The sequence below is a fragment of the Monodon monoceros genome, unplaced genomic scaffold, assembly GCF_005190385.1.
Source record: "Monodon monoceros isolate NGI ecotype Baffin Bay Population unplaced genomic scaffold, NGI_Narwhal_1 Super_Scaffold_21, whole genome shotgun sequence".
NCBI lineage: Eukaryota > Metazoa > Chordata > Mammalia > Artiodactyla > Monodontidae > Monodon > Monodon monoceros.
In genome coordinates, this window is record NW_021703778.1 from 59,440,132 (window position 1) to 59,467,814 (window position 27,683).

The 27,683-nt window shown below is 38.0% G+C and overlaps 1 protein-coding gene across 1 annotated transcript in view; it reads right to left on the reverse strand.

Annotated features, from left to right (window-relative positions):
* Positions 1-27,683, reverse strand: part of NEDD4 (NEDD4 E3 ubiquitin protein ligase) — a 158,408-nt gene that overhangs the window by 109,890 nt on the left and 20,835 nt on the right. Inside the window, exons 3-5 of the mRNA XM_029239278.1 lie at positions 26,905-26,983; positions 26,764-26,802; positions 2,771-2,824 (exon numbers count right to left, since the gene is read on the reverse strand). Of these exons, the coding sequence (XP_029095111.1) occupies positions 2,771-2,824; positions 26,764-26,802; positions 26,905-26,983 (172 nt within the window). The remainder of the gene's footprint in view (positions 1-2,770; positions 2,825-26,763; positions 26,803-26,904; positions 26,984-27,683) is intronic.

Consider the following 27,683-nt stretch of genomic DNA (forward strand, 5'->3'; position numbering starts at 1 on the left):
GATGACTAGAAATTCTTTTTCCTTAAAAGTGTACCTGTGCTCTTCGCTGTACATTTCCAAAGAGAATCTGCTAGGAAAAGGATGCACTTCTAATTTAGTTGTGAATGCTACAGGAGAAGGATAAAATGATATTTACATCTACATTTACATAACAATCAAGCCTGTTATTCCTTCAATGGCTATAGTTTCTATGACGTCTCAGGTGATCTGTACACTTCAATTACATGCTAGGACTAACAACAAATCAGAGCATTAGAATGATGAGCACCACCCTGTTCTAATTATTTCTTGTTCCCTTTTGCTAGTAAAGTGAGCTTCTTAAGAAAAACTACATTTCTAATGCATAGCAGAGTATCTAACACAGTAGATGCCTGAAATGGCATACTGTAGTTAACACACAAACTGTGATATCAGAGAGCCACAAACGCATGATTCCATGAACGTTAAATAACACTCTGTATTAATGATGAAAAATTTTCTGAGTGCTTTGATAACTACTATCTCACTTTATTTTCATAATATATTTATCAGATAGGTAAGGCAAATACTGTTATTCCAATTTTTAAACATGATAAAATATTTTCAGAAGGATTAAATAATCTGTCTAGGGTTACAAGCTAATGTACCAAATCACAAGCCAGACTACAAGGACTTCTGACTCCTTGGTATGGGGATCTATAATATCCTGTTAAGTGCATTATTTTTTTTTGTTTTCAGAAATATTCCATTGTTAATATCAGAAGCAATGCTTTTTTTCTTTCGACCTATCGTGACTCCCTGTATAGTACTCTGTATGTGGTAAATGGTCAAGGAGTGTTAATGCACCAATCAGAGCATGATAAATATCAGTTTGGGCAATGAAGAGTCACACCATACTAAGATTATCAGCAAAAAAGACCAGATAACTATAAGCAGGGTGGAAAGCATAAACATGTCCTCCTTGCGGACAATATGCAAGTAACTCAAATAAAATAGTTCACCAGTTATGTACCCAAGAATCAGGAAGAAATTATCAGTGTCACTAACAACAGGAAAAATAACACATGACCCAGCAATTCAACCCCAAAATATGAACCTTGGAGATACACTCATACACGTATATCAGGAAACATAGCAAGAATGTTTATCAATTGGTTATAGCAAAAACCTGGAAACAACACTAATATCTATTAAGGAGGATAAATACATAAATTATGGTATTACAGCATTTGCAGATGAAGGGAAAACTATGCATCTGTAAAATGTCTTATTAGAGATCGACCTTACAAATATAACATTAAGCAAAAAGCATGTCACAGAGGAAAGTATTCAGAGTGCTACTACTCTAATAAAATCAAAAATATGAAAAAGGAAACTACTATGCTTTTAGGGATACATACATACATGATAAAAATTTTTAAATAAGAAAGATAAACACAATGTTCAGGACAGTGGCTACTACTTGCAGGGGAAGAAAAGGAGATGCTATTGGGGAGGAGTATGAGGGGTTTTGAAGATTTTGGTAATATTCTAGTTCTTAAGTTGAGTAATAAGTGTACAGATATTTATCTTATTATTTAAAACAAAGATTTACATTAAACGTATTTTTTGTATGTCTATTTCATGATTAAAAAAACACCAATACTAAATTTCACCTGGTCCTATCTAGAAGGAAAACAGATCTGTAGCGACAGAGGGAAAAAACAGAAGACATTCCCTATTCTATTAAAAGAAAAAGAAAAGGCGAAAATACAAACAGAAAACAAAAAGCTCTGTGACTAACCAAATCTGATAAGCAAATCATCAACATCTGTCATTCAGCCTTACAAAATTACATTGCCAGCTAGTGCTGAAGTCTCCCTTGGCTGCAAAAAAGTACCTTTGCCTGTTATGATACTAACTAATGATTTCAGCTGCAATATCTTCAGTTACTAGTATAGTTATCACTTCTTGACAGAAAAAAAAAAAGTGTTGTGTAGTCCAACACTAAAAATAGATTCCTTGAAAAATCCAGTTTCTGTGTTAGCTACAAAATGAATAAAACTGTTTAATTTCTTTTTTGGTGCTTCTGTTTGGTAACTGATAAGCTTTGAATATATAACACTGTTCTTACACCTTCATATTCAAATCTTACCCGTGTAAAATGTAAAGGTAAGATGCTAAAAAGAAGGTTTGAAATAAAGCTCCAAAGAGACAAATTAGGAAAAGGATAGGATTTCAAGACAGTCTTTAAGAAATCAGGAATCAGAACTATCCTTTTATAAAAATAAAATCAGGTTATATTTGCTTTTTGTCCCTCTAAGGGCTGGCAATCCTTCAGAGGACTTTACTTCATCGGTGTAGAGAGGATAGCTTTCCTTTGTAGAATAGTGGGGATAAGGGAGAGGATGGGATGTCATAACTGGACACAGGTAACCCCAAGAAATCCACTGGAGTGAGGAGGGGAAGGCTCCTGAGCCTGGGACTACCGACCAGGGTACAAGGATGAGTGTGAAGGAAGGCCAGACAAAGAGGCTGACTTTCCTGCATCTCCTGCCATGTCAGGCCTTGAGGAAGACCGTGAATCTGCTGAGAACTGACAATCACAAGAGGTGCCTGGGAGAATAGAAGGGTAGAGAGTAGCACCAGGAACGAGGGAAAAAAAAATTCTATCTGTCCACCATTTTGCCCAGAGTCTCCATAACCATCCCAAGAGCATCCCTCACCTCAAAGATCCCCAGCCCACTTTTCCTTGCTGCTCTACTGAAATATACCCTTGCTTCACATTTTACACTCGTACAATAGAACTCACCAATCGATTTTCATCAAACACTTCAAAAAGAAGCCGGTGCTGCTGAGGGTGAACCTAAGTAAGAAAAAAACAACCTTTCTTTAAAAACAAGTGAACATCGGAACTATACTCAATACCTTGTAATAACCTATAATGGAAAAGAATCTGAAAAATTATATGTGTGTGTGTGTGTACTTTGCTGTATACCAAAAACTAACACAACATTGTAAATCAACTATACTTTTAATTAAAAAAAGTGAACATCAACCCACAAACACTGAGAAATAAATGTTTGAAAATGTTACCATTTCCTAATTCCTGTTACTTACAATATATTTTAAATTACACAAGATACTTAATATATACAAAGCTCAGACCAGTCACAAGTCACCCATTTTATAGTAATTTTTCCATAATGACAAAGTGGATTTGGTTGCTTATTTTTCCTTTTTTTCTAAAATAGAATAAAAGAAAGTAAGATAAAATTTCTTTTTTTTTTGGCCACACAGTTTATGGGATTTTAGTTCCCCGACCAGGGATAGAACCCACACCCTCCACAGTGAGAGCCTGGAGTCCTAACCACTAGACCTCCAAGAAATTCCTGAAAGTGAGATAAAATTTCAAAAAATTACATATTTACAAGCACTTAAAAATACAGATTAGATTTTAACTTATTATCAATTTTATGTACTCACTTTTTATTTATCAGGTTAGAAATACCCAAAGTGGATGCTGATTTTATGGAGACTAGTGTTCTGAATCCTTTTAGTACTGACTTGATAAAACCAATCTTGTTTATACTATATAAAGTACATAAGCAGTCAAAAAGTATATACTGAGTTTTCACTTACTGTTTATATCTTATAGCACGAGTAAAATTAACATGCAGTAATTTATTTTTCAAAGCTAATGCTTTTATCTTTGCTGAAATGTTTCAATATCAAGTTAATATCTACTAAATATCAAACACAAAGAAAATCTTTAATAATTTGTTATACCAGAGGTTAAGATGATGTATGAAACATTCTCACATTTAAGTTGATATTTTCTCTATGATAAATATATTACATTAAACACTGAGATATTTTAAAACTTTGGTTTACATGTCAAAAGTATCGGCAGCCTTCAGAAAAAAGTCCTATATGTGTGACAAAGATATAGAGATACCTAACCCAATGTCCACTCTCCCTTAAGTTCTTCTGAGAACATAATCCTAATTTTACCTGCAACAAGTGCCCGGGGTCACCACACTGCACAACTCTTGGGGATAGGGGCATTAATTTTTTTTTCATTGAAGTATAACATAAATTCAGTAAAGTATAAAGTTTACTAACCTTAAATATACAGCTTGATGACTTTTCATACATGTTTACTGTGTCATCATCACCGAGATCAAAATATGGAACACTCCATTCTATTTTATGTATTGTTTTCTATATGAACAGTGCCCTCTGGACTTGTTCAAGACTGAGACTCTCAATAAGACTCTCTAAAAAAAGTTCCCTTGGGCCTCCCTGGTGGTGCAGTGTTTGAGAGTCCGCCTGCCGATGTAGGGAACATGGGTTCGTGCCCCGGTCCGGGAGGATCCCACATGCCGCTGAGCGGCTGGGCCCGTGAACCATGGCTGCTGAGCCTGCGCGTCTGAAGCCTGTGCTCCACAACGGGAGCGGCCACAACAGTGAGAGGCCCGCGCACCGCAAAAAAAAAAAAAAAAAGAGAAAGTTCTCTTGCACCCGGGGGCGACCAAAAAGGCCAACCTACCAGCGGTCACTGGGTGGGACTTCTGGAAGAGCTCTTTATTTCTTTCTTTATTTAAAGATTGACTATGCTTTTTTTTTAAAAAAAAATTTTGTTTATTTATTATTGCCTGCGTTATGGCTTTATTGCTGCACGCAGGCTCTCTCAAGTTGCAGCGAGCAGGGGCTACTCTTTGTTGCGGTGCGCGGGCTTCTCATTGCGGTGACTTCTCTTGTTGCAGAGCATGGGCTCTAGGTGCGTGGGCTTCAGTAGTTGTGGCACATGGTCTCAGTAGTTGTGGCTCGCGGGCTCTAGAGCACAGGCTCAGACATTGTGGTGCACAGGCTTCGCTGTTGTGCGGCATGTGGGATCTTCCCGGACCACGGCTCAAACCCGTGTCCCCTGCACTGGCAGGCAGATTCTTAACCACTGCACCACCAGGGAAGTTCCTGGGAGAGCTCTTTAAATGGGGCTGACTCAGCTGGGAGAGATGTCGCTTTTGCCCTTTGTACTTCTTTTTCCTGTGTGGAACTTGGTTAGGACAGCTGGCACCCCTACAGTCATATTGTAACCATGGGGCAACTATGAGGACAGAAGCCCCAATTAAGGGCTATATATGCCACGGGGATAGAAGAAACAGTGTTAAGACAATAATCTCTTCTAGGAGGATATAGAGGAAATTTTGGGGAGGAGATGACGCTTGAGCTAAGACTTGAAAGATGGGAAGAATTTGAATAAGAAAATATAGATAATATTCACAGCAAGGAGATCGCAGGAGGAAAGGCATGGGGGCAGAATGAGCATGCTGTAAGGAGATCAACTGATAAGAACATTTTTGTGTTAGAAAGTGGTAAGAAAAATTTGGTTAGTCAGTGTAGAGCCAGACTGAGGGCACTGACATCCAGGAAAGGAATTAAGACTTGATTGGTATGGAAGAAAATTAAGCTTTTAAATGAAAAACTGATACGATGTAGATCATATGTAAATATTATTTTGTCAGTGATACATAAAATAAATTGGACTAGAGAGAGACCCTGGAGTCCACAGAGACTGTGGCTCTAGTAACTCAGGTATGAAGTGATGAGAGCTTTGCCTGTGATGGTCCCAGAGAGACTAGGGAGGGAGACAAGAACATGAAAAATATTTTGAGGGAAAAAATAAAAAGTCTCAATGTCTAACAAAATACCTGGCAGACAATGTAGATGTTCAATGAATATTGCTAAGAAAATAGATATATGTGACTTGAATAGGCCTCTGCTGTCCTGGTTCAGACTATAATTAATAGCTTCCTAACAGGATGCTCTACCTCAACTATCTTACCTTTTAAATCTACCTTTTCTATTACAACTGGAGTGACCTACCTAAAAGATAGCTTAGGCCATCTTTACTGCCCTTCTCAAAAGCTGTTCCCAGTGGCCTAAAGAATAATATTCAAATGCCTGAGCATGGAATGATGCTTCCTGATCTGAGTCCCATTTGCCTTTCCAGCTTTGTGTCCTGTAACTGTCCCCTGCCAACACAAATACACATACACCCTATGCTCTAATCACACTAGAAACAGTCTAATCAGTGCTTACTGCGCTTTCTGATCTGTACTTCTGTACATGCTAAGGTCTCTCCATGCGCAACACCTTCTCAGCTCGACACGTCCAAAATCTATCCCTTGTTCAAGCCTCAGCTCAAACGTCAACTCCGCCCTGAAATCTTACCTCCCGTCACTCCCCCTCCTCCGTTTCCAGTTATTAAAAAACTGACTACATTCTTCCATTTATGAAGTTAATAATATGTAATAGCTCTCTACTGAATTATAAAAACACCATAAAAGACTTGGTTACTTGTTTTTTGAGGGGGGTTATATCAAAGGCACACCCTAAGTGCAAGAATACAATTTAAAACATGTGGTGAGAATTCTAATTCAAAATGGCAGCCTGAACACAAATATTAACCCTCTCCCTCCTGAGATCCTGTTTTCATAATAGCAAAGGAGTTTGTAAAAGGTATTAAAGCATCACAGCAAAGATCATATGCACATGCAAGGGCCACCAGCAGGCAAGCAATTTCCATACCTCCCTAGTAGGGAGATGAAGTGGGGATGAAAGCAGGCTTCTGAAGAAACTGAAAACTATTAAGAGAACAGAATGTTGAAGCAAAGAGGTCAATGGCCCAAATGAGAGAATATTCCTATAGCACCTAAACCTCTAGTAAACACATGCACACACAGACACACACACATTATTAAAGAGTTTCTCTTTGTGTCTGATTTCAGGTAGAGGTTCAACAATAATGCAACCAGCAGCTGTTTTGTTTTTTTTTAACATCTTTATTGGAGTATAATTGCTTTACAATGGTGTGTTAGTTTCTGCTGTATAACAAAGTGAGTCAGCTATACGTACACAGGTATCCCTATATCCCCTCCCTCTGCGTCTCCCTCCCACCCTCCCTATCCCACCCCTCTAGGTGGTCACAAAGCACTGAGCTGATCTCCCTGTCCTATGTGGCTGCTTCCCACTAGCTATCTATTTAACAGTTGGTAGTGTATATATGTCCATGCCACTCTCTCACTTTGTCACAGCTTACCCTCCCCCCTCCCCATGTCCTCAAGTCCATTCTCTACATCTGCATCTTTATTCCTGTCCTGCCCCTAGGTTCTTCAGAACCATTTATTTTCTTTTTGTAGATTCTATATATATGTGTTAGCATACAGTATTTGTTTTTCTCTTTCTGACTTCACTCTGTTTGACAGACTCTAGGTCCATCCACCTCACTACAAATAACTCAATTTCGTTTCTTTTTATGGCTGAGTAATATTCCATTGTATATATGTGCCACATCTTCTTTATCCATTCATCTGTTGATGGACACTTAGGTTGCTTCCATGTCCTGGCTATTGTAAATAGTGCTGCAGTGAACAAAGTGGTACATGATTCTTTTTGAATTATGGTTTTCTCAGGGTATATGCCCAGTAGTGAGATTACTGGGTCATATGGTAGTTCTATTTATAGTTTTTTAAGGAACCTCCATACTGTTCTCCCTAGTGCCTGTATCAATTTACATTCCTACCAACAGTGCAAGAGTGTTCCCTTTTCTCCACACCCTCTCCAGCATGTATTGTTTGTAGATTTTTTGATGATGGCCATTCTGAATGGTGTGAGGTGATACCTCATTGTAGTTTTGATTTGCATTTCTCTAATGATTAGTGATGTTGGGCATACTTTCATGTGTTTGTTGGCAATCTGTATATCTTCTTTGGAGAAATGTCTATTTAGGTCTTCTGCCCATTTTTGGATTGGGTTGTTTGCTTTTTTGATATTGAGCTGCATGAGATGCTTGTATATTTTGGAGGTTAATCCTTTGTCAGTTGCTTCGTTTGCAAATATTTTCTCCCATTCTGAGGGTTGTCTTTTCATCTTGTTTATGGTTACCTTTGCTGTGAAAAAGCTTTTAAGTTTCATTAGGTCCCATTTGTTTTTGTTTTTATTTCCATTTCTCTAGGAGGTGGATCAAAAAGGATCTTGCTGTGATTTATGTACAGAGTGTTCTGCCTATGTTTTCCTCTAAGAGTTTTATCCTGTCTGGCATTGCATTTAGGTCTTTAATCCATTTTGAGTTTACTTTTGTATACAGTGTTAGGGAGTATTCTAATTTCATCCTTTTACACATAGCTGTCCAGTTTCCCCAGCACCACTTATTGAAGAGACTGTCTTTTCTCCACTGTATATTCTTGCCTTCTGTATCAAAGATAAGGTGACCATATGTCTGTGGGTTTATCTTTGGGCTTTCTGTCCTGTTCCATTGATCGATATTTCTGTTTTTGTGCCAATACCATACTGTCTTGATTACTGTAGCTTTGTAGTATAGTCTGAAGTCAGGGAGCTTGATTCCTCCAGCTCTGTTTTTCTGTCTCAAGACTGCTTTAGCTGTTCGGGGTCTTTTGTGTTTCCATACAAATTGTGAATTTTTTTGTTCCAGTTCTGTGAAAAATGCCATTGGTAGCTTGATAGGGATTGCACAGAATCTGTACATTGCTTTGGGTAGTAGAGCCATTTTCACAATGTTGATTTTTCCAATACAAGAACATGGTATATCTCTCCACCTGTTTGTATCACCTTTAATTTATTTCATCTGTGTCTTATAGTTTTCTACATACAGGTCTTTTGTCTCCTTAGGTAGGTTTATTCCTAGCTATTTTATTCTTTTTGCTGCAATGGTAAATGGGAGTGTTTCCTTAATTTCTCTTCCATATTTTTCATTGTTAGTGTACAGGAATGCAAGAAATTTCTGTGCATTAATTTTGTATCCTGCTACTTTACCAAATTCATTGATTAGCTCTAGTAGTTTTCTGGTGGCATCTTTAGGATTCTCTATGTATAGTATCATGTCATCTGCAAACAGTGACTGCAAACAGTTACTTCTTTTCCGATTTGGATTCCATTTACTTTTTCTTCTCTGATTGCTGTGGCTAAAACTTCCAGAACTATGTTGAGTAATAGTGTGAGAGTGGGCATCCTTGTCTTGTTCCTGATCTTAATGGAAATGGATTCAGTTTTTCACCATTGAGAACGATGTTGGCTGTGGGTTTGTCAAATATGGCCTTTATTATGTTGAGGAAAGTTCCCTCTATGTCTACTTTCTGCTGGGTTTTTTTTATCATAAATGGTGTTGAATTTTGTTGAAAGCTTTTTCTGCATCTATTGAGATGATAATATGGTTTTTATCCTTCAGCTTGTTGATATGATGTATCACATTGATTGATTTGCAAACATTGAAGAATCCTTGCATTCCTGGGGTAAACCCCACTTGATCATGGTGTATGATCCTTTAATGTGCTGTTGAAATCTGTTTGCTAGTATTTTGTTGAGGATTTTTGCATGTATGTTCATTAGTGATATTGGCCTGTAGTTTTCTTTCTTTGTGACATCTTTGTCTGGTTTTGGTATCAGAGTGATGGTGGCCTCGTAGAATGAGTTTGGGAGTGTTCCTCCCTCTGCTATATTTTAGAAGAGTTTGAGAAGGATAGGTGTTAGCTCTTTTCTAAATGTTTGATAGAATTCGCCTGGGAAGCCATCTGGTCCTGGGCTTTTGTTTGTTGGAAGATTTTAAATCACAGTTTCAATTTCAGTGCTTGTGATTGGTGTGTTCATATTTTCTATTTCTTCCTGGTTCAGTCTCGGAAGGTTGTGCATTTCTAAGAATTTTTCCATTTCTTCCAGGTTGTCCGTTTTATTGGCATACAGTTGCTTGTAGTAATCGCTCATGATCCTTTGTATTTCTGCAGTGTCAGTTGTTACTTCTCCTTTTTCATTTCTAATTCTATTGATTTGAGTCTTCTCCCTTTTTTTCTTGATAAGTCTGGCTAATGGTTTATCAATTTTGTTTATCTTCCCAAAGAACCAGCTTTTAGTTTTATTGATCTTTGCTATGGTTTCCTTCATTTCTTTTTCATTTATTTCTGATCTGATCTTTATGATTTCTTTCCTTCTGCTAACATTGGGTTTTTTTTGTTCTTCTTTGTCTAATTGCTTTAGGTGTAAGTTTAGATTGTTTATTTCAGATTTTTCTTGTTTCTTGAGGTTGTACTGTATTGCTATAATCTTCCCTCTTAGAACTGCCTTTGCTGCACCCCATAGGTTTTGGGTCATTGTGTTTTCACTGTCATTTGTTTCTAGGTATTTTTTGATTTCCTCTTTGATTTCTTCAGTGGTCTCTTGGTTATTTAGTAGTGTATTGTTTAGCCCCCAATGTGTTTGTATTTTTTACATTTTTTTTCCTGTAATTGATATCTAGTCTTACAGCGTTGTGGTTGGAAAAGAAACTTGATCCAATTTCAAATTTCTCAAATTTACCAAGGCTTGATTTGTGACCCAAGATATGATCTATCATGGAGAATGTTCCATGAGCACTTGAGAAGAAAGTGTATTCTGTTGTTTTTGGATGGAATGTCCTACAAATATCAATTAAGTCCATCTTGTTTAATGTATCATTTAAAGCTTGTGTTCCCTTACTTATTTTCAATTTGGATCATCTGTACATTGGTGAAAGTGGGGTGTTAAAGTCCCATACTATGATTATGTTACTGTCAATTTCCCCTTTTATGGTTGTTAGCATTTGCCTTATGTATTGAGGTGCTCCTTTGTTGGGTGCATAAATATTTACAATTGTTGTATCTTCTTCTTGAATTGATCCCTTGATCATTATGTAGTGTTCTTCTTTGTCTCTTGTAATAGTCTTTATTTTAAAGTCTATTTCAAAGTCTATTTTGTCTGATATGAGAATTGCTACTCCAGCCTTCTTTTGATTTCCATTTGCGTGGAATATCTTTTTCCATCTCCTCACTTTCAGTCTCACTTTTCAGTCCCTAAGTCTGAAGTGGGTCTCTTGTAGACAGCATATATATGGGTCTTGTTTTTGTATGCATTCAGCCAGTCTATGTTTTTTGGTTGGAGCATTTAATCCATTTACATTTAAGGTAATTATTGATATGTATGTTGTTATTACTGTTTTCTTAATTGTTTTGGGTTTGTTTTTGTAGGTCTTTTCCTTCTCTTGTGTTTATTGCCTAGAGCAGTTCCTTTAGCATTTGCTGTAAAGCTAATTTGGTGGTACTGAATTCTCTTAGCTTTTGCTTGTCTGTAAAGGTTTTAATTTCTCTGTTGAATCTAAATGAGACCCTTGCTGGGTAGAGTAATCTTGGTTGTAGGTTTTTCCCTTTCATCACTTTAAATATGTCCTGCCAGTCCCTTCTGGCTTGCAGAGTTTCTGCTGAAAGATCAGCTGTTAACCTTATGGGGATTCCCTTGTATGTTATTTGCTGCTTTTCCCTTGCTGCTTTTAATGATTTTTCTTTGTATTTAATTTTTGATAGTTTGATTAATATGTGTCTTGGCATGTTTCTCCTTGGATTTATCCTGTATGGGACTCTCTTTGCTTCGTGTACTTGATTGACTATTTCCTTTTCCATAGTTGGGAAGTTTTCAACTATTATCTCTTCAAATATTTTCTCAGTCCCTTTCTTTTTCTCTTCTTCTTCTGGGACCCCATACTTCAAATGTTGGTGCGTTTAATGTTGTCCCAGAGGTCTCTGAGACTGTCTTCAATTCTTTTCATTCTTTTTTCTTTATTCTACTCTGCTGCCGTTATTTCCACTATTTTATCTTCCAGGTCACTTATCCATTATTCTGCCTCAGTTATTCTGCTATTGATTCCTTCTAGAGAATTCCTAATTTCATTTATTGTGTTGCTCATCATTGTTTGTTTGCTCTTTAGTTCTTCTAGGTCCCTGTTAAACGTTTCTTGTATTTTCTCCATTCTATTTCCAAGATTTTGGATCATCTTTACTATTATTACTCTGAATTCTTTTTCAGGTAAACTGCCTACGTCCTCTTCATTTGTTTGGTCTGGTGGGTTTTTACCTTGCTCCTTCATCTGCTGTGTATTTCTCTGTCTTCTCATTTTGCTTAACTTACTGTGTTTGGGGTCTCCTTTTCTCAGGATTCAGGTTTATAGTTCCCATTGTTTTTCATGTCTGCCCCCAGTGGGTAAGTTTGGTTCAGTGTGTTGTGCAGGCTTCCTGGTGGAGGGACTAGTGCCTGTGTTCTGGTGAATGAGGCTGGATCTTGTCTTTCTGGTGGTTAGGACTGCATCCGGTGGTGTGTTTTGGGGTGTCTGTGAACTTACTATGACTTTAGGCAGCCTCTCTGCTAATGTGTGGGGTTGTGTTCCTGTCTTGCTCGTTGTTTGGCATGGGGTGTCCAGCACTGGAGCTTGCTCATTGTTGAGTGGAGCTGGGTCTCAGCGTTGAGATGGAGATCTCTGGGAGAGCTCTCGTTGATTGATATTACGTGGGGCCAGGAGGTCTCTGGTGGTCCAGTGTCCTGAAGTTGGCTCTCCCACCTCAGTGGCTCAGGCCTGACACCCGGCCGGAGCAACAAGATCCTGTCAGTCGCACAGCTCATCACAACTCCACAGCTGAGGGCAAGGGATTTCTCTCAGCTCCAGGTTGCAGTACTCCAGGGAAGTGTTCAGATTGGCTTGCCTCCCATAGACATCCAGAGCAGTCTGTACAAAGCCACAGAGCATCTCATGTCTCACTCTCTGATCCTCCTTGCTCTATCGATTTTGGAGCTGTTGCCCCCATTTTAATCATGAGGCTTTAGAGCTCTGTAGCCGATGCTATTAGAGCTCAGCCTGTCATCCCATGGATCCCTTCAGCATTTTTGTGCACACCTGCTCCCCAAGCACGTGCTCTCTCAACAGCAGCAACTGCATCTTCTTCAACCATCAGTTTTAATATATAAAATATAAATAACTAACAATGTAACATGTAATTGTTGAATGTTTAGGCTTTTCATATATAGAAGCAATAGATATTAGCGGAGATCACAGATGTAGAAACAGAAAAACTGTCCCCAAAGAAAGGAGATACTTAAGAAACACCTTTAAAAACTGTAAGGTATATCCTTAGAAAAATTTGGGAAAGTCTTGCATCCATAAAGCTAAAATAGGGCACTATAAAAAGAGGCAAGGAGTGGGTTGCAACTAAAAATAACTGCTGAATTCAAATATAAGCAATTTTAGGTAAATTTGCAGAAATATCCCAAAATGTAGAGCAAAAAGCTAAGCTGAAGGAAAATATGAGAGAAAATAAAAAGAGGATTTTCTGAACAGATTCAGTGAAAGAATTAAGCCCTAATGTCCTAAAACAGAGGTTACAGCTTATGGACCAAAGCCAGCTAGGCACTTGCTTGCTTTTTTTTTTTTTTTTAACAACCCATAAGATAATAATTTTTTTTACATTTTAAAATGGTTACCTTTTAAATGGCTATATAAGTATCTACACAGTAGCCTCAATTTTTGTCTCCTGCCTGTGTGACACCTAGAATATTTACTATCTGGCCCTTTATGAAAAAGTTTACTGACTCCTGTCCTAAGACATTTAATGTATGTTATCTATTGATTTATCTCATATATCTAGGATGGTACTCAGTAAGACCATCCTCGGAACATGTGAGGAAACTATCACTCAAATCATTTTCTGTGTTCTGTGGTTCACATGAGGAATTCTGACTGAGAAAGATAAGAATCAGTCTAGGTAACCCTGCACCCAACTAGCTGGAATTGCCAAACAATAATACAAACAGAGGGAAGGAAATTATTAAAGAAATTATTCACAAAAATTTTCAGAGCTGAAGGGAAATAGTAGTCTTTAAATTGAAAGCATTTAAATTGAAATGCTTAATTGAAATGAAGGCCCAATACAATGACACTGTACACACAAGGTATAATACTGTGAAATTTTAAAACACCAGGGTAAAGATAAATCATCACATTTTTCACAGCAAGAGAAGGATCACCTCCAAAGGAACAAGAAGCAGCCTTTTCAATACCAATACCATACTCAAAGTTGATAAAGCACTGTCTTCAAGTTTCTGAGGAAAAATGAGTTTCAACCTACACTCCTATGAGGGGCCAAACTACTGGCCAAACATAAGCTGGCGATCTACTACTCATCTATCATAGCTGGAAGCCAGTTTGGGACAGGGATGTGTGAGCTATTCAGCAGGATGGGAATAAGGACCAGCATGACAAACAGAAACAGTTAAAGAGGGGTTCCTTCTGGGAAGCAGGAATAGGAGGGGAGAGGTTGGGGCACCAGAGTCTATTGCTTTTCATTATAAGCCCCTTTATACTATCTCATTTTAAAGCTATGTGTGAATTCATTGATGAGATGATTGTTTTTTAATTTATTAAAAATAGGAGTAAAGCTATGGTCATAAAAATAGAGTTTACAGGGTCATATTTATAGGAAAGGTGTAAGAAGAAACAAAAATAAAAATATTGAGATAGGTTTTTTGAAAAATGTCTAAGTCTATAAATGCATAAAAGAATAGAGGAAAAAACACTTTCCAGAGGAGTAACCAAATTCTCAAAGAAGGACAAAGGTATTGACAAATATCAATTTATTCTCTGGTATTCTTAAAGAACCTGAAGTAATGCTCCTGGAAATTATGCTGGTGGTTGCAGGAAAAAAAACCAACGCAGTCATACTTTTTAAAAAGCTTTATAAAGATATAATATATATACCATGTACCTGACCCACTGAAAATGCACCATTCAATGGTTTTTAGTATATTCACAGAGTATGCAACCACCCTCGCAATTCTGGAACATTTTCATCACCTCAAAAAGAAGCCCCATGCCCTTGAGCAGTCACTCCTGATTTCCCAACTTCCTCAGCCTCAGACAACCTCTAATATATTTTCTGTCTCTATAGATTTGCCTATTACAGACATTTAACATGAGGTGAATCTTACAATATGTGGTCTTTTGTAACTGGTTTCTTTTACTTTGCATAATGTGTCCGAGGTTCACCCATGTTGTAGCATGTATCAATACTTCATTCCTTTCTATAACTGAATAATATCCCACTGTATGTATATACCCCAGTTTGTTTATCCATTCATTTGTTGATGGACCTATGGGTTGTTTCTACTTTTTTTTTTTTTTTTTTTTTTTGCGGTACATAGGCCTCTCACTGTTGTGGCCTCTCCCGTCACGGAGCACAGGCTCCGGACGCGCAGGCTCAGCGGCCACGGCTCACGGGCCCAGCCGCTCCGCGGCATGTGGAATCTTCCCGGACCCGGGCACGAACCCGTGTCTCCTGCATTGGCAGGCGTACTCTCAACCACTGCACCACCAGGGAAGCCCTGTTTCTACTTTTTGACTATAATTAATAATGATGCTATGAGTATCCATGTACAGGTTTTTGTGCAGACATATGTGGTAAGTAGATTTTAAAATAAAAACTGTGTAAAAAGTAAAATGAACTAGATAAGTATTTTTACAAGCTTTAAGCGTTAAATAAATAGAAACTATCTTTGCATTTTTATCTACATATTTTATGTTTTTCTAATTTGTTTCTCTATACAGTTATTGCTAATCAACAAATATAAAAATGAATTATAGATACACAGCCATGGGGAAAAAAACCAAACAGTAAAAAAAAAAAAAGATATTCAGTATAGTGAATTATAAATCTCTCACCCTTTCCCCACCCTCAGAGAAAATACTGTGAACAGTTTCTTGGACCTTCTAGCAGTATTTTTTGCAAATACCAGCATGTGAGAAAGTTGTTCTGTTTTTACACAAAAGGTGCATCATATATACAGTGTTTTGCACCTTTGTTCCTTCATTTAATATATTTTGAAACTTAACATCCTATCAATACATATACCTCTGTCTCTTTTTAAACAGCTGATGAGGATTTCATTATATGGCTACACCATACCTTACTTAGTGCTTTATTAATGGGGCACCCCAGCCTTCTTCCTAGCTAACAGAATTCTGACTTTATTCAAATAATGGATGATAATGTGTGTCAGGGATACAGGCAGCTACTCCCTACCCCGACCCCCGCCCCCAGGAGCTGAATTCTGATTCCTCTAAGCCTCCCGGTAATTCCACTCTCTTTACGGGGTTAGAAATACACATACAACATAATTCTGGTCCAAGAGACATGAATCAAAGTCTCCTAGGGAAACTTTCGGAAAAGGGTTCTTCACTTTTTAAAAGAGACATGTGAGGAAACATTCTCCCTTTTCTACCTCTGGACATCACCATGGGAGGCTATGTCATTAGGAACTGCTGGAAGCTTCTTGTGACCAAGGACAGAAAGGCAAGAGAATCCCAGAGAGGCTAGGATTACTTGAAGCTGAAAGCATCCTAAATGATACACTTCAGAAGGGCCTTCCCTAAATACCCTACATTGAGAGAATCCCCTCAAGTCTCTAATATCCCCTGATACTCACTCCATAGCACCCAGTGTTTTCCCTTGACAAGTCTCAGTAATTCTTTTGAGAAACTAGTTTATAGGGGTCCACAGCAGACAGTAAGCTTCGCTGAGGGTAGGGACTGTGGCCTCACATTAATAAGCATTAGCAAAGTGACTGGGAAAAAATATCACACCAATTTTTTTTGTGTGTGTGGAGGTGGAGGAGTATAAATACATGGATAAAAATACATAGGAAAAAATACCAGACTATCACACAATCAGTGGTGGCATTATGGAGATTAAATTATGGCTGATTTTTATTTCTCTTTCTAAAAATATCTGTGGTGTACAAGTTATGTTGCTTCTGTAACATAATACTAATATATTCATGAACATATACACATTTTGTAAATATAATATGATGAGTATGAATACTAAAGATATAAACTGAGCACCATGGGTGTACAGGGAATGAAGTGGGGCTGTCTTTTTTCAGATGCTCATACACTATGCTGATGCACTGATTATACAATGTGTACATTGCTCCTAATGTGTCAAACATTTTTCCTCCTGATAACTTGCCTCCCTTGGTCTCATATGAGCAACTATAAGTGTAGATTTTACTATAATTTTCTATTGAGCATTAACTTCAATTTGGAGTCTCCTCTATTTGTTAATCTACCAGTAACAGTTCTCCACAAAAGACTTTCTTTGAACTTCACGTTTTCTCAAAGATATAAAGGCTCCCTTCAACTTCTGGTCACAATTTCCATTTGGCTGAATGCCCAATAATCAACATTTTACTGTACTCTGTTATCTCAATAGACATTTTTATGTGAATACATTCAATGGAAAACATTTTGTGCTATGTATAATGATATAAATGACAAGAAGAAAATAGAGGACTGCACATAATTATGTCCTTTGTACAGCAAGTATTAAATCGCCATGTGTTTTCTATATCTAGCTGTGATGAATTAGCATTGATCCACAAAAATTTATCTAGTTACCCTTGGAATAAATTTGCAAATTTCTGATTAAAATAAATGCACGGCCTATGATCCCAGAATAGAGGAATACTGGCTAGAACATTTGGAAACAGTGAAATTATAGTAAAAGAAACAATGAGTAAAAGGCAGTAAAGTACTGAGCCAGGTTTATCATCTACAAATGGCCTTTTTTCTTATTTTTGTAGTAACATCTCTAACTCAAGAGTAGTACTGACTTTCAAGTATCCATTCTAATAAAAAATCAAGATGGTAAAAAATAATGGGAAGATTTTTAATTAGTTTTTAATTAAAATTTTTAAAAATTTAATTACAATTTTAATTCCTCTAATGGATAACCATATTATCTACTTCTACCCACACTTTGATATTCCTTTCATCCCCAATATTGTTCATTTGAGTTTTCTTTCTCCATTTTTTCCTCCTTTTTTAAATTAATTAATTACTGTATTTACTTTTGAGTTTGTCGGGTCTCCGCCGCTGCGCGCGGGCCTCCCCCCTCCCCAGCTGCAGCGAGCAGGGGCCACTCCTTCGTTGCAGTGTGCAGGCTCCTCACTGTGGCGGCCTCTCCCGCTGCGGAGCACGGGCTCTAGGCACGCAGGCTTCAGCAGTTGTGGCACGGGGGCTCAGTAGCTGTGGCTTATGGACTCTAGAGCGCAGTCTCAGTAGTTGTGGCACACGGGCTTAGCTGCTCCGCGGCATGTGGGATCTTCCCGGACCAGGGCTCGAACCCATGTCCCCTATATTGACTGCAGGATTCTTAACCACTGCGCCACCAGGGAAGCCCTGAGTTTTCTTTCTCTCTTATTAGGGCTTGCTATGGTATAGCAATTTTATTAATTTTTTCAAAGAACCACCTTTAGTTTCATTTACTTTCTCTACTTTTTATCCATTTTCTATTTTATTGACTTCCATTCTTATTTCCTTCCCTCTACTTTTTTTTTTTTGTTGTTGTTCTACGCGGGCCTCTCACTGCTGTGGCCTCTCCCGTTGCAGAGTGCAGGCTCCGAATGCGCAGGCTCAGCGGCCATGGCTCACGGGCCCAGCCGCCCCGCGGCATGTGGGATCCTCCCGGACCGGGGCACGAACCCGCGTCCCCTGCATCGGCAGGCGGACTCTCAACCACTGCGCCACCAGGGAAGCCCTCCCTCTACTTTTTATTTTTTGGTTAAGGCAGAAACTTAGATCATCGATTTTAAATCCTTTTTCTTTTGTATATAAGCATATAAAGATGTAAATTTCCAAGCACTGAATTAGCTCATCCTATATTCTGATATGTTATGCTTTAATTATCAGTTAAAATGATTTCTAAATTTCCTATGATTTTCTTTTTGATCGTGGCTTATTTAAAATACGTTTAATTTCCAAATATTTATGGATTTTTGAGATATACTGACATATCCAGATATACATGTATAATATATATCCCAGATATACATTCCAGAATTCTATTTAAAGGTTGTTGTAATCAGAGAATATACTCTATAGAATCTCAAGCCTTTTAAACACATTCAGACTTGTTTTATGGCCCAATATATGGTCATCTTGGTGAATGTTCCGTGGGCATAAAAAAAGAACGTATATTCTTCAGGTACAGGCATACTTTGTTTTATTGTGTTTCACAGATACTGCGTTTTTTACAAATTGAAGGTTTGTGGAAAACCTGTGTCAAGTGAGTTTACTGGTGCCATTTTTCTAACAGCACTTGCTCACTTCGTGTCGCTGTCACTAACAATTCTCGCAATATTTCAAAATTTCTCATTATTATTATGATACCATTGTCATGGTATCTGTGATCAGTGATCTCTGATGTTACTATTGCAAAATGATTATGACTCCCTGAAGGCTCAGATGATGGTTAGCATTTTTTAGCAATAAAAAATTATTTTTAAATTAAGATATGTATAGTTTTTTTAGACATAATGCTATTACACACTTAACAGACTACAGTATAGTGTAGACATAACTTTTATATGCACTGGGAAACCAAAAAAATTGTGTGACTCACTTTATTGTGGTGGTCTGGAACTGACTCCACAATATCTCTGAGGTATGCTGTATCAGATGTAGTGTTTTATACATGTCAAACAGGTTAAGTTGATTGATAGTGTTCTTCAAATCTTTTATGTGCTTACTGGATTTTTGTTTTTTGGTCTAGTTGTTTTATCAATTATTGAGAGAGGTGTGACAAAATCTTTATTCTGGATTTATTTCTCTAGTTAGTTCTGTCAATTTTTTCTTCAAAATTTTGAAGTTCTTCTATCAGGTGTATTCATAGGACTATATGTCTTCTTGATGAATAAATGCTTTTATGATCATGAAATCTCTCTGGTAATACTCTTCATCCTGAAGTCTACTTCATTTAATAATAATACAGCCATATCAGGGTATTGTTTTGCTTGGCTTAGTGCTGGTGTACCTTTTCCTGTACTTTTACTTTTAACCTGTCTGTGTCTCTATACTCAAAATGTGTCTCCTGTAAACAGCATATAGTTGAATATTACTTTTTTGTAATTATTGAGATGGTTTGCTTTATGGCTTGTTATCATCTATTTCTTTTCTATTTTTTTATTCCTCTTTTCTTCCCTTTCACCTTTTAAAAAAAATTAATCAAGTGTTTCTTGGTATGTCATTTTATTTCCTTTAATGGACCTTCACCTATAATATTTCATTTTAATTTCTTAGTGACAGCTCTAAGGATTACAATACGCATCCTTAAATGTCACAATTATAAGAGAGTTGAGCCACTTTAATCACTTTCGGATCTCTTTCAAGAGAACCTGCATAGCTGATTGGCAGCCACAGCTAAGCATGTACCTTTGAATCTACCCATTGGGTTCTCTTTGCTTTCTCTCAAAGACTGGGCACTCTTGCCCAACACAGGACTTCTCTAACAGACAACCTTTGCTGGGAAACTCTCCATCAGTCTGGGCGAGACTTTCTCAGAACTGTGCTGCAGTGTGAGACTCTTCCTACCCAGTCCTTTCGCCCCTCTCCTTGAGCAGGTGTTAAGCCTGCATCATGAGGAGAAGGCTCTTCCCATCTGTGTGTCTTCCCTGTCTGACCTTCACAGGTGCTTCCCCAATAAACCTCCTGTATATCTAATTCCATCTTGATGTCTGTTTCTTAGAGAGCCCAAACCAACACAGATGGTATGAGTAGTGGGGTGTTAGGACCAGCCCACACTCACTTGGCTGGCAAGGATCTCCCTATCCTTAGTATGTAGGACATATATAGTCACTGGCAGAAGATGGTGGTCCAATTCCTTGCCTGGCAAGGATCTCCCCATCCTTAGCAGAATGTGGGACATATATAGTCACTGGCAGAAGATGGTGGTCCAATTCCTAAAGACTTCTCCAGGGGTGTCCTAGGCAAATGTCCTGGTGGAGGGAGACACCCTTGCCAGTTTGATGTATAACGCACTTGAAAGGTAAGGGAAGAACAATACCTACAAGGACAATGAAGTTGTCTAGTTTTTACTACTGATGACTTACAGAGAGACAATGAGAAAATAAGGGCAGTTAACAAAAGCAAAAGGTTAAATCTGAGAGACAGAGGGTCTCTTTGGTAATGTATAAAGAGGCCTGCACCTCCTGAAGTGGAAAAGAGGACAAAACTGAGGAGCAGTGTCAGAGTTGACAGGCTTGCAGAGCTCAGAGACATTTAAATGCTCAGTCACTGTGGGTCTATTATGTTAATGTCAGGGCCCTAGCTGGGAAAACCTGGGATCCTGATGTGCAGGACAGGAGGATCTCGATGGACGCTCCTGAGGATTTTGGTTCCGCAGGTCCCTGAACCCTCAGAGCTTGCAGAGTAGGGTATCTCATCCCTCTGTAATAAGAGCTGGCACTTCCCACGTGCAGGATGACATTGCAGAAGCTGGTCCCCACACTCTCTCCTCAGGAGTTGCCCCCACTTCTCCCCTGGTTATCAAGATAATAATCAGTGTTAAATCCCAGCTGGGCCTGATACAGAATGAAAGCGATTACATTTGGAAGAAGCTTCAAGAATTAAACAGCATGTCCTGGCACGAGCCAGAGGAATATCTCTGGGACTACGATTGATCAAAGGGGCAGAAATATAAGACTGCGTAAGCAGGAATTCATTGACATGGAGGCACCTTCTCAGGACAAGGGATTGAACATCCTGTCAAGGACCCCATGAGATGAGGCAAAGATGCTGCTAGAGTGGCTCCTAGAAGTTGCCCTGGCATATGGTAGGGGAAGGAATAAAAAGGCCAAGGGAAGTTGGAATGCTAGAATTAAAAGAAAAAATATATATATATATATAAAATATGAGGCCAAAATACCTACCAGATGCTTGTATTCCATGCGAGGGGAGGGAACCACAGTCATCAGGTGTGTGCTGGTAAGAGGGGCAGCAGCTTCACCCAGAAGTGCAGTAGTGGCTCTCGTCTGCATGCCAGGACTGATGGTGGGAGAGGTGGTCAAAGAGCTGGGCTCCTTAATAGCCATGCATGGGGACGAGCCTCCCCTTCTCCAGTAAGAGGCCGGACAGTGACATTTCACTGCTAGAACCAAGGGGGCTACAATTATTGTAATGACCAGCCACGTAAGAGGGGCACTGAAGCTGACTTGACCTGTAGGGTATAGAGCATGGCGCCCCTAAGGGGCAAAATAGGCAGGTGATCAACAGATCCACAGTACATTGACTGAAGAAGTAACCTAGTCCATAGGAGGAAGGACTCTGCATCACTGTAGGAAATGTATATTGTAATGATTCCTCTCTTCCTCCCCCAAAAGGACTATGGCCACTTATTTGGGTGAGTGTACATTGCGGAGAAAGAATAATCAGACATATTGAGGACTGCTGGAAACAGAAACCCAAAGCGTCATTAGGTCTTCCATATTAAAGCAAGGACTTACAGAGAACAGAAAACAAATGGAGTCCTGTCTAACGTTCAGCTTATACCGAGTTCACTAGTTCTGTGGATCCACCCAGTGGTCATTTCCCTAGTTTTCAAGTGTACAATAGGGATTGATATAATGGAAGTTGGATCTCCTCACTACCACCACCACATTGAATCCGTGGCTTGTGGGATAGGAGTTATCATAGTGAGAAGGCCAAGTGGAAGCCTTTGAAACTGTCCTCCCTCTGGTGAAGATAGTAAATCTAAAACAATACTGACTAGATATGACAACAAAAGCACAAGGAACAAGAGAAAAGAGAAACTGAACATCATCAAAACTTAAAACTTTTGTGCTTCAAAGGATACCATCAATAAATTCAAAAGACAACCCACAGAATGAGAGAAAATTTTTGCAAATCATGTATCTGACAAGGAACTTGTATCTAGAAATATAAAGAACTATGACAACTCAATAACAAAAAGACAAATAACCCAATTATAAAATGGGCAAAGGATCTGACTAGACATTTCTCTAAAGAAAATATACAACTGGAAAATAAGCTCATGAAAAGATGCACAACATCATTAGCCATCAGGGAAATGCAGATCAAAACCACAATAAGATACCATTTCACACCCACTAGGAGGGCTGTGATAAAAAGTCAGATAATAACAAGTGTTGTCAAGGATGTGGAGAAGTGAGAACTCTCATATTCTGTTGGTGGGAATGTCAAACGGTAAAGCCACTTTGGAAAACATTTTGGCAGTTTCTCATTCGATGCAGCAATCCCACTCCTAGGTGTATATACTCCCCAAATGAAAATATATGTCCACACAAAAACTTGTATCCAAATGTTCATAGCACCCATTATTCATAATAGTTAAAAAGTGGAAACAACTCAGATGTCCAACTGATGCATGAATATAGCGTGGTTAACCATATAATGGAATATTATTTGGCAATAAAAAGAAATTAAGTACTGATACATGCTATAACATGGTTGAACCTTGAAAACATTACACTTAGTGAAAGAAGCCAGATACAAAGGACCACATATTATATGATATCATTTATACGAAATGTCCAAAATAGGCAAATCTCTTTAAGAGGCTGAAAGTAGATTGGAGGTTGCCTGGGAAGAGGGGCAGATCCTGGGGGAAAATGAGGAGTGACAGATGGTGGGTCTGGGGTTTATTTTTGGGGTGATGAAAATGTTCTAAAATTGATTTTGGTGATGGTTGAACAACTCTGTGAATATACTAAAAATCACTGAATTGTACACTTTGAGTGGGTGAATTGTATGTTATGTTAATTATATCTTAATAAAGCTGTTTAAAAAACAACAAAAATACTGCAGCATAGTGGGAATGTCATAGATTTGTACCACCATTAAAGACCTAAAGGATATAAGAGTGGTTCCTATAATATGCTCATTTAATTCTCCAGTCTGGTCCCTACAGAAACCAGATAATAGCCTCAATCACCTGCTGGTTCCTGGATACAAGGAGTCCAAGTGCCCTGGCAGCAGGTATAGACTGTGGTTCAATGGAACCCTTGATATGTCCCTCAGAAAGAGTGTGCTCCCTCTGGGGACTTGGACCTCTAACTCAGCAGAGCCCACAGTTCTAGGGACAGGAAGCACACAGTCCTCCAGTGGGTCTTTGGAAATGATGGTAAGTGGGGCCCCTCCTATTTCTATTCCTTTATTCCCGGACCGTGTATTCTTTCCATTGTGAACACAGCCTCATATTAGGTCTTTGGTTTAAATGATTAAACTGGCACCCCATCTTTACGGAGTATTGCCTCCATACTGGTACTTCAGTTGTGCCTTCAGTAGGCCATTCCAGTGCTCTATGAGGCTGCCTGCTTCTGGATGGCGTGGTAAACGCCGTGACCAACGGATCCCATGGTCATGGGCCCATTCCTGCACCTCCTTCTCTGTGAACTGGGTCCCCTGGAAGGATGAAATGTTGCATGGATTCCATCCCTATGAACACAAATTCTGTAAGCCCCCAGATAATTGTGCTGGCTGAGGTTCTGCAGACAGGAAAGGCAAACCCACATCCACAGGTAATTTGAGGAAAAATTACTGGCCCTTTCAGAATGGAAGGCACCCAATTTAATAAACTTACCACAGAATGGCTATGATCATGAGGGCGAATGGTCTGCAGTCTTAATTTTCTTATAAAGTCTTTGGTCTGGTTTTGGTATCAGAGTAATGCTGGCCTCATGAATACATTGGGAAATGTTCCTTCCTCTTCTAGTTTCAGTAAGACATTGCATAGAATTGGAATTATTTATTCATTAAATGCATGGTAGAATTCAACCAGTGGAACTACCTGGGCTCAAAGCCTTCTTCGTTGGATGGTTTTTAACTTCAAATGCAATCTCTTTAAGAGATAAACTTTTCAGGTAATTTATTTCCCATTAAAGTTTTGATGGGATATGTCTTTAAAGGAATTGGTCCATTTCATCTAAGTTATTGAATTTATGGGCACAGAATTGTTCATAATATCCCTTATTTTCCATTTAATGTTTGTTGGTTCTGTAATGATGCTACTTTCTAGTTTCTTCAGGTGGAACCTTAGATTAATGGTTCAAGATCTTTCTTCTTTTCTAATATAATTTAATGCTATATATTTTTCTCTAAGCATTGCTTTAGCTGCATCCTACAAATTTTGATTTTTTTTTTTTTTTACTGAAGTACAGTTGATTTACAATGCTGTGTTAGTTTCTGGTGTACAGCAAAGTGATTCAGATATATATATATACATTTTTTCTTTTTCATATTCTTTTACATTATGGTTTATTACAGGATACTAAATATAGTTCTCTGTGCTATGTAGTAGGACCTTGTTCTGTATCTGTTTTATATATAGTAGTTTGTATCTGCTAATCCCAAACTCCTAATTTATCCCTTCTCCACCCTCTTTCCACTTTGGTAACCATAAGTTTGTTTTCTGTGTCTTTGAATCTGTTTCTATTTCGTAAATAAGTTTGTTTGTGTCATATTTTAGATTCCACATATAAATGATACCATATGGTATTTGTCTTTCTCTTTCTGACTTACTTCACTTAGTACGATAATCTCTAGGTCCATCCATGTTGCTGCAAATGGCATTATTTCATTCTCTTTTATGGCTGAGTAGTATTCCATTGTGTATATATATATATATATATAACATCTTCTTTATCCATTTGATGCTGTATTTTTATTTCATTCTATTAAAATATCTTCTAATTCCCCTTGACAATTCTTATTTGACTCATGGATTACTTAGAAGTGTGTTGTTTAACTTCCAAATATTTGGGGATTTTTCAGATATTTTTGTGTTACTAATTTGTACTTTAATTCCATTATAATCAGAGACCACACTTTGCATGATTTAAATTCTTTTAATATTGTTGACGTTTGGGTTTTGGCCCAGCATACTCAGTAAATATTCCATGTGCAATTTTAAAGACCATGTGTTCTGCTGCTGTTAGGTGGAAAGTCTATAAATGTCAATTAAATAAAACTGATTTGATCGTGTTGTTCAGGACTTCTGTATCTTTACTGAATTTTTTGTCTACTTATCCTACCAATTACTGAGAGAAGAGTATTTAGTTTTCCAAGTATAATTCTCGTATTTTTCCTCAGCTTAGAATACATTTATCACACTGTCATTCCTGAAGGATATTTTTGTTAGATATAGAATTTGGAGTTGACTATTCTTTTTTCTTTGCTACCTTAATTACACTGTTTCATCACAGTTTCTGATGAGAAATCCATAGTTATATGAATCATTGTTCCCATATACATGTCATTGTCAGTTTGAGGGCCCTCCTGGGAACCTGAAATAAGTGCTGACTGGAGTTTGCTCTTATGGGATAGTGAGGCGGGGTGAGGAGGAAGGCAAGAATGTGACTGGAGGGTGTATAAGAAGAAATGTATCCACTTGTTGGTAGGCCTTCATCATCTCTTGCCTGGATCAGTGTATTTAACAAAAGACTGGGGACCTCCCTGGTGGCGCAGTGGTTAAGAATCCGCCTGCCAATGCAGGGGACATGGGTTCGATCCCTGGTCCGGGAAGGTCCTACATGCTGTGGAGCAATTAAGCCCATGCACCACAACTACTGAGCCTGCATGCCATAACTACTGAAGCCCACGTGCCTAGAGCCCGTGCTTCACAACAAGAGAAGCCACCACAATGAGAAGCCTGTGCACTGCAACAAAGAGTAGCCCCCGCTCATCGCAACCAGAGAAAGCCTGTGTGCAGCAACAAACACCCAACACAGCCAAAAATAAATAAATAAATAAACAAATGACTGGAGAGACACAAATATTGCATCATCTTTAAAATCAAAATCTGCAAGATTCGAATAAGACTGTTCTCTAAATCAGAATTAAATTAGAATAAGATAATTCCAGGTTTACAATTATCCTTTACCTCTTCATTACCTTACATATGTTTTTCATAATAAGATAAATGGTTCCAGGGCCATGTCAAAATGGGGATACCTAGATTTAAGTCTTTTAAATTTTTACAAATTCTTATAAGATACATTTAAGAATACTGTAAGTGAGAACTTATCATTTTAACCTACTGAGAAAAATCTTTGTTGTTATAATGAAATAAAATGCATACTTACTCTGAATAATATTTCTTCATTCCATTTTGGATTCAAAGTCTAGAAGACAATAAACATATTATAACTAACTTTTTAGTATTTTGTCATATAAAAATAAAACAAAGTATATTTTTGAAAATTTTGAATACTGCTAAGTCTAACCTTTTTAATGGTTTTCGTTTGCACACTTGTAAAAACTCCATTCACTGGGTCATATAACGTCACTCTCACATAAGGATCACTGTTAAAATTTTTAAAAAAAAGTTAATTGTTGCTTATTCCCAAACTCAGGTTACTCGAACTATAAAAATCACAGAATTTTCCTTGTTAACAATTTCTACAATTACTTCCTACACTTAAAAGTAAGGGTTCCTTAGGCAGGGGTAAGTAATTATAGCAATCTTTGCATTTTGTTAAAAAGCTGAAATACCGTGTTAGTGAAATAGACAAAGAATTAGAAAGAAAACCTTTTAATCACAATTTAATGATTTCCAACCTCTTAAGATTTTTGAAATTTTGTTTTATCTTTATTATATGTCTTCCTCTTTTGGGTTAAGAAGGTTGATTCAATGATTCTCAAGAATAGCTTTGCAAGACCTCAGGTTGTTCCAAGTTATCTCATGGGTATAAACTCTTTTTACAAAATAAAGGCAAAGTGCTTCAGTTCAAAATAATTATATGACATGTAACCCCTTGTACAAAGAGACATGGAGAAGGAAAGCCTTGTGATATTTAGGTTTGCAAAGCAAAAGACTTTAGACATTTTACTTGTCCATGGTCAAATTTCTCCCATTTCTCTTGGGGATCCCAAGTACCCACCATTCTCCACCACAAACTCCCTCCTCCCATTTCCTTATACAACCTTACCTTCTACTTTAATTGACAAAAATCAAAGTCATTGTAATATTCCCAACATCCTGGTATTTATCAGAGCCCATCTT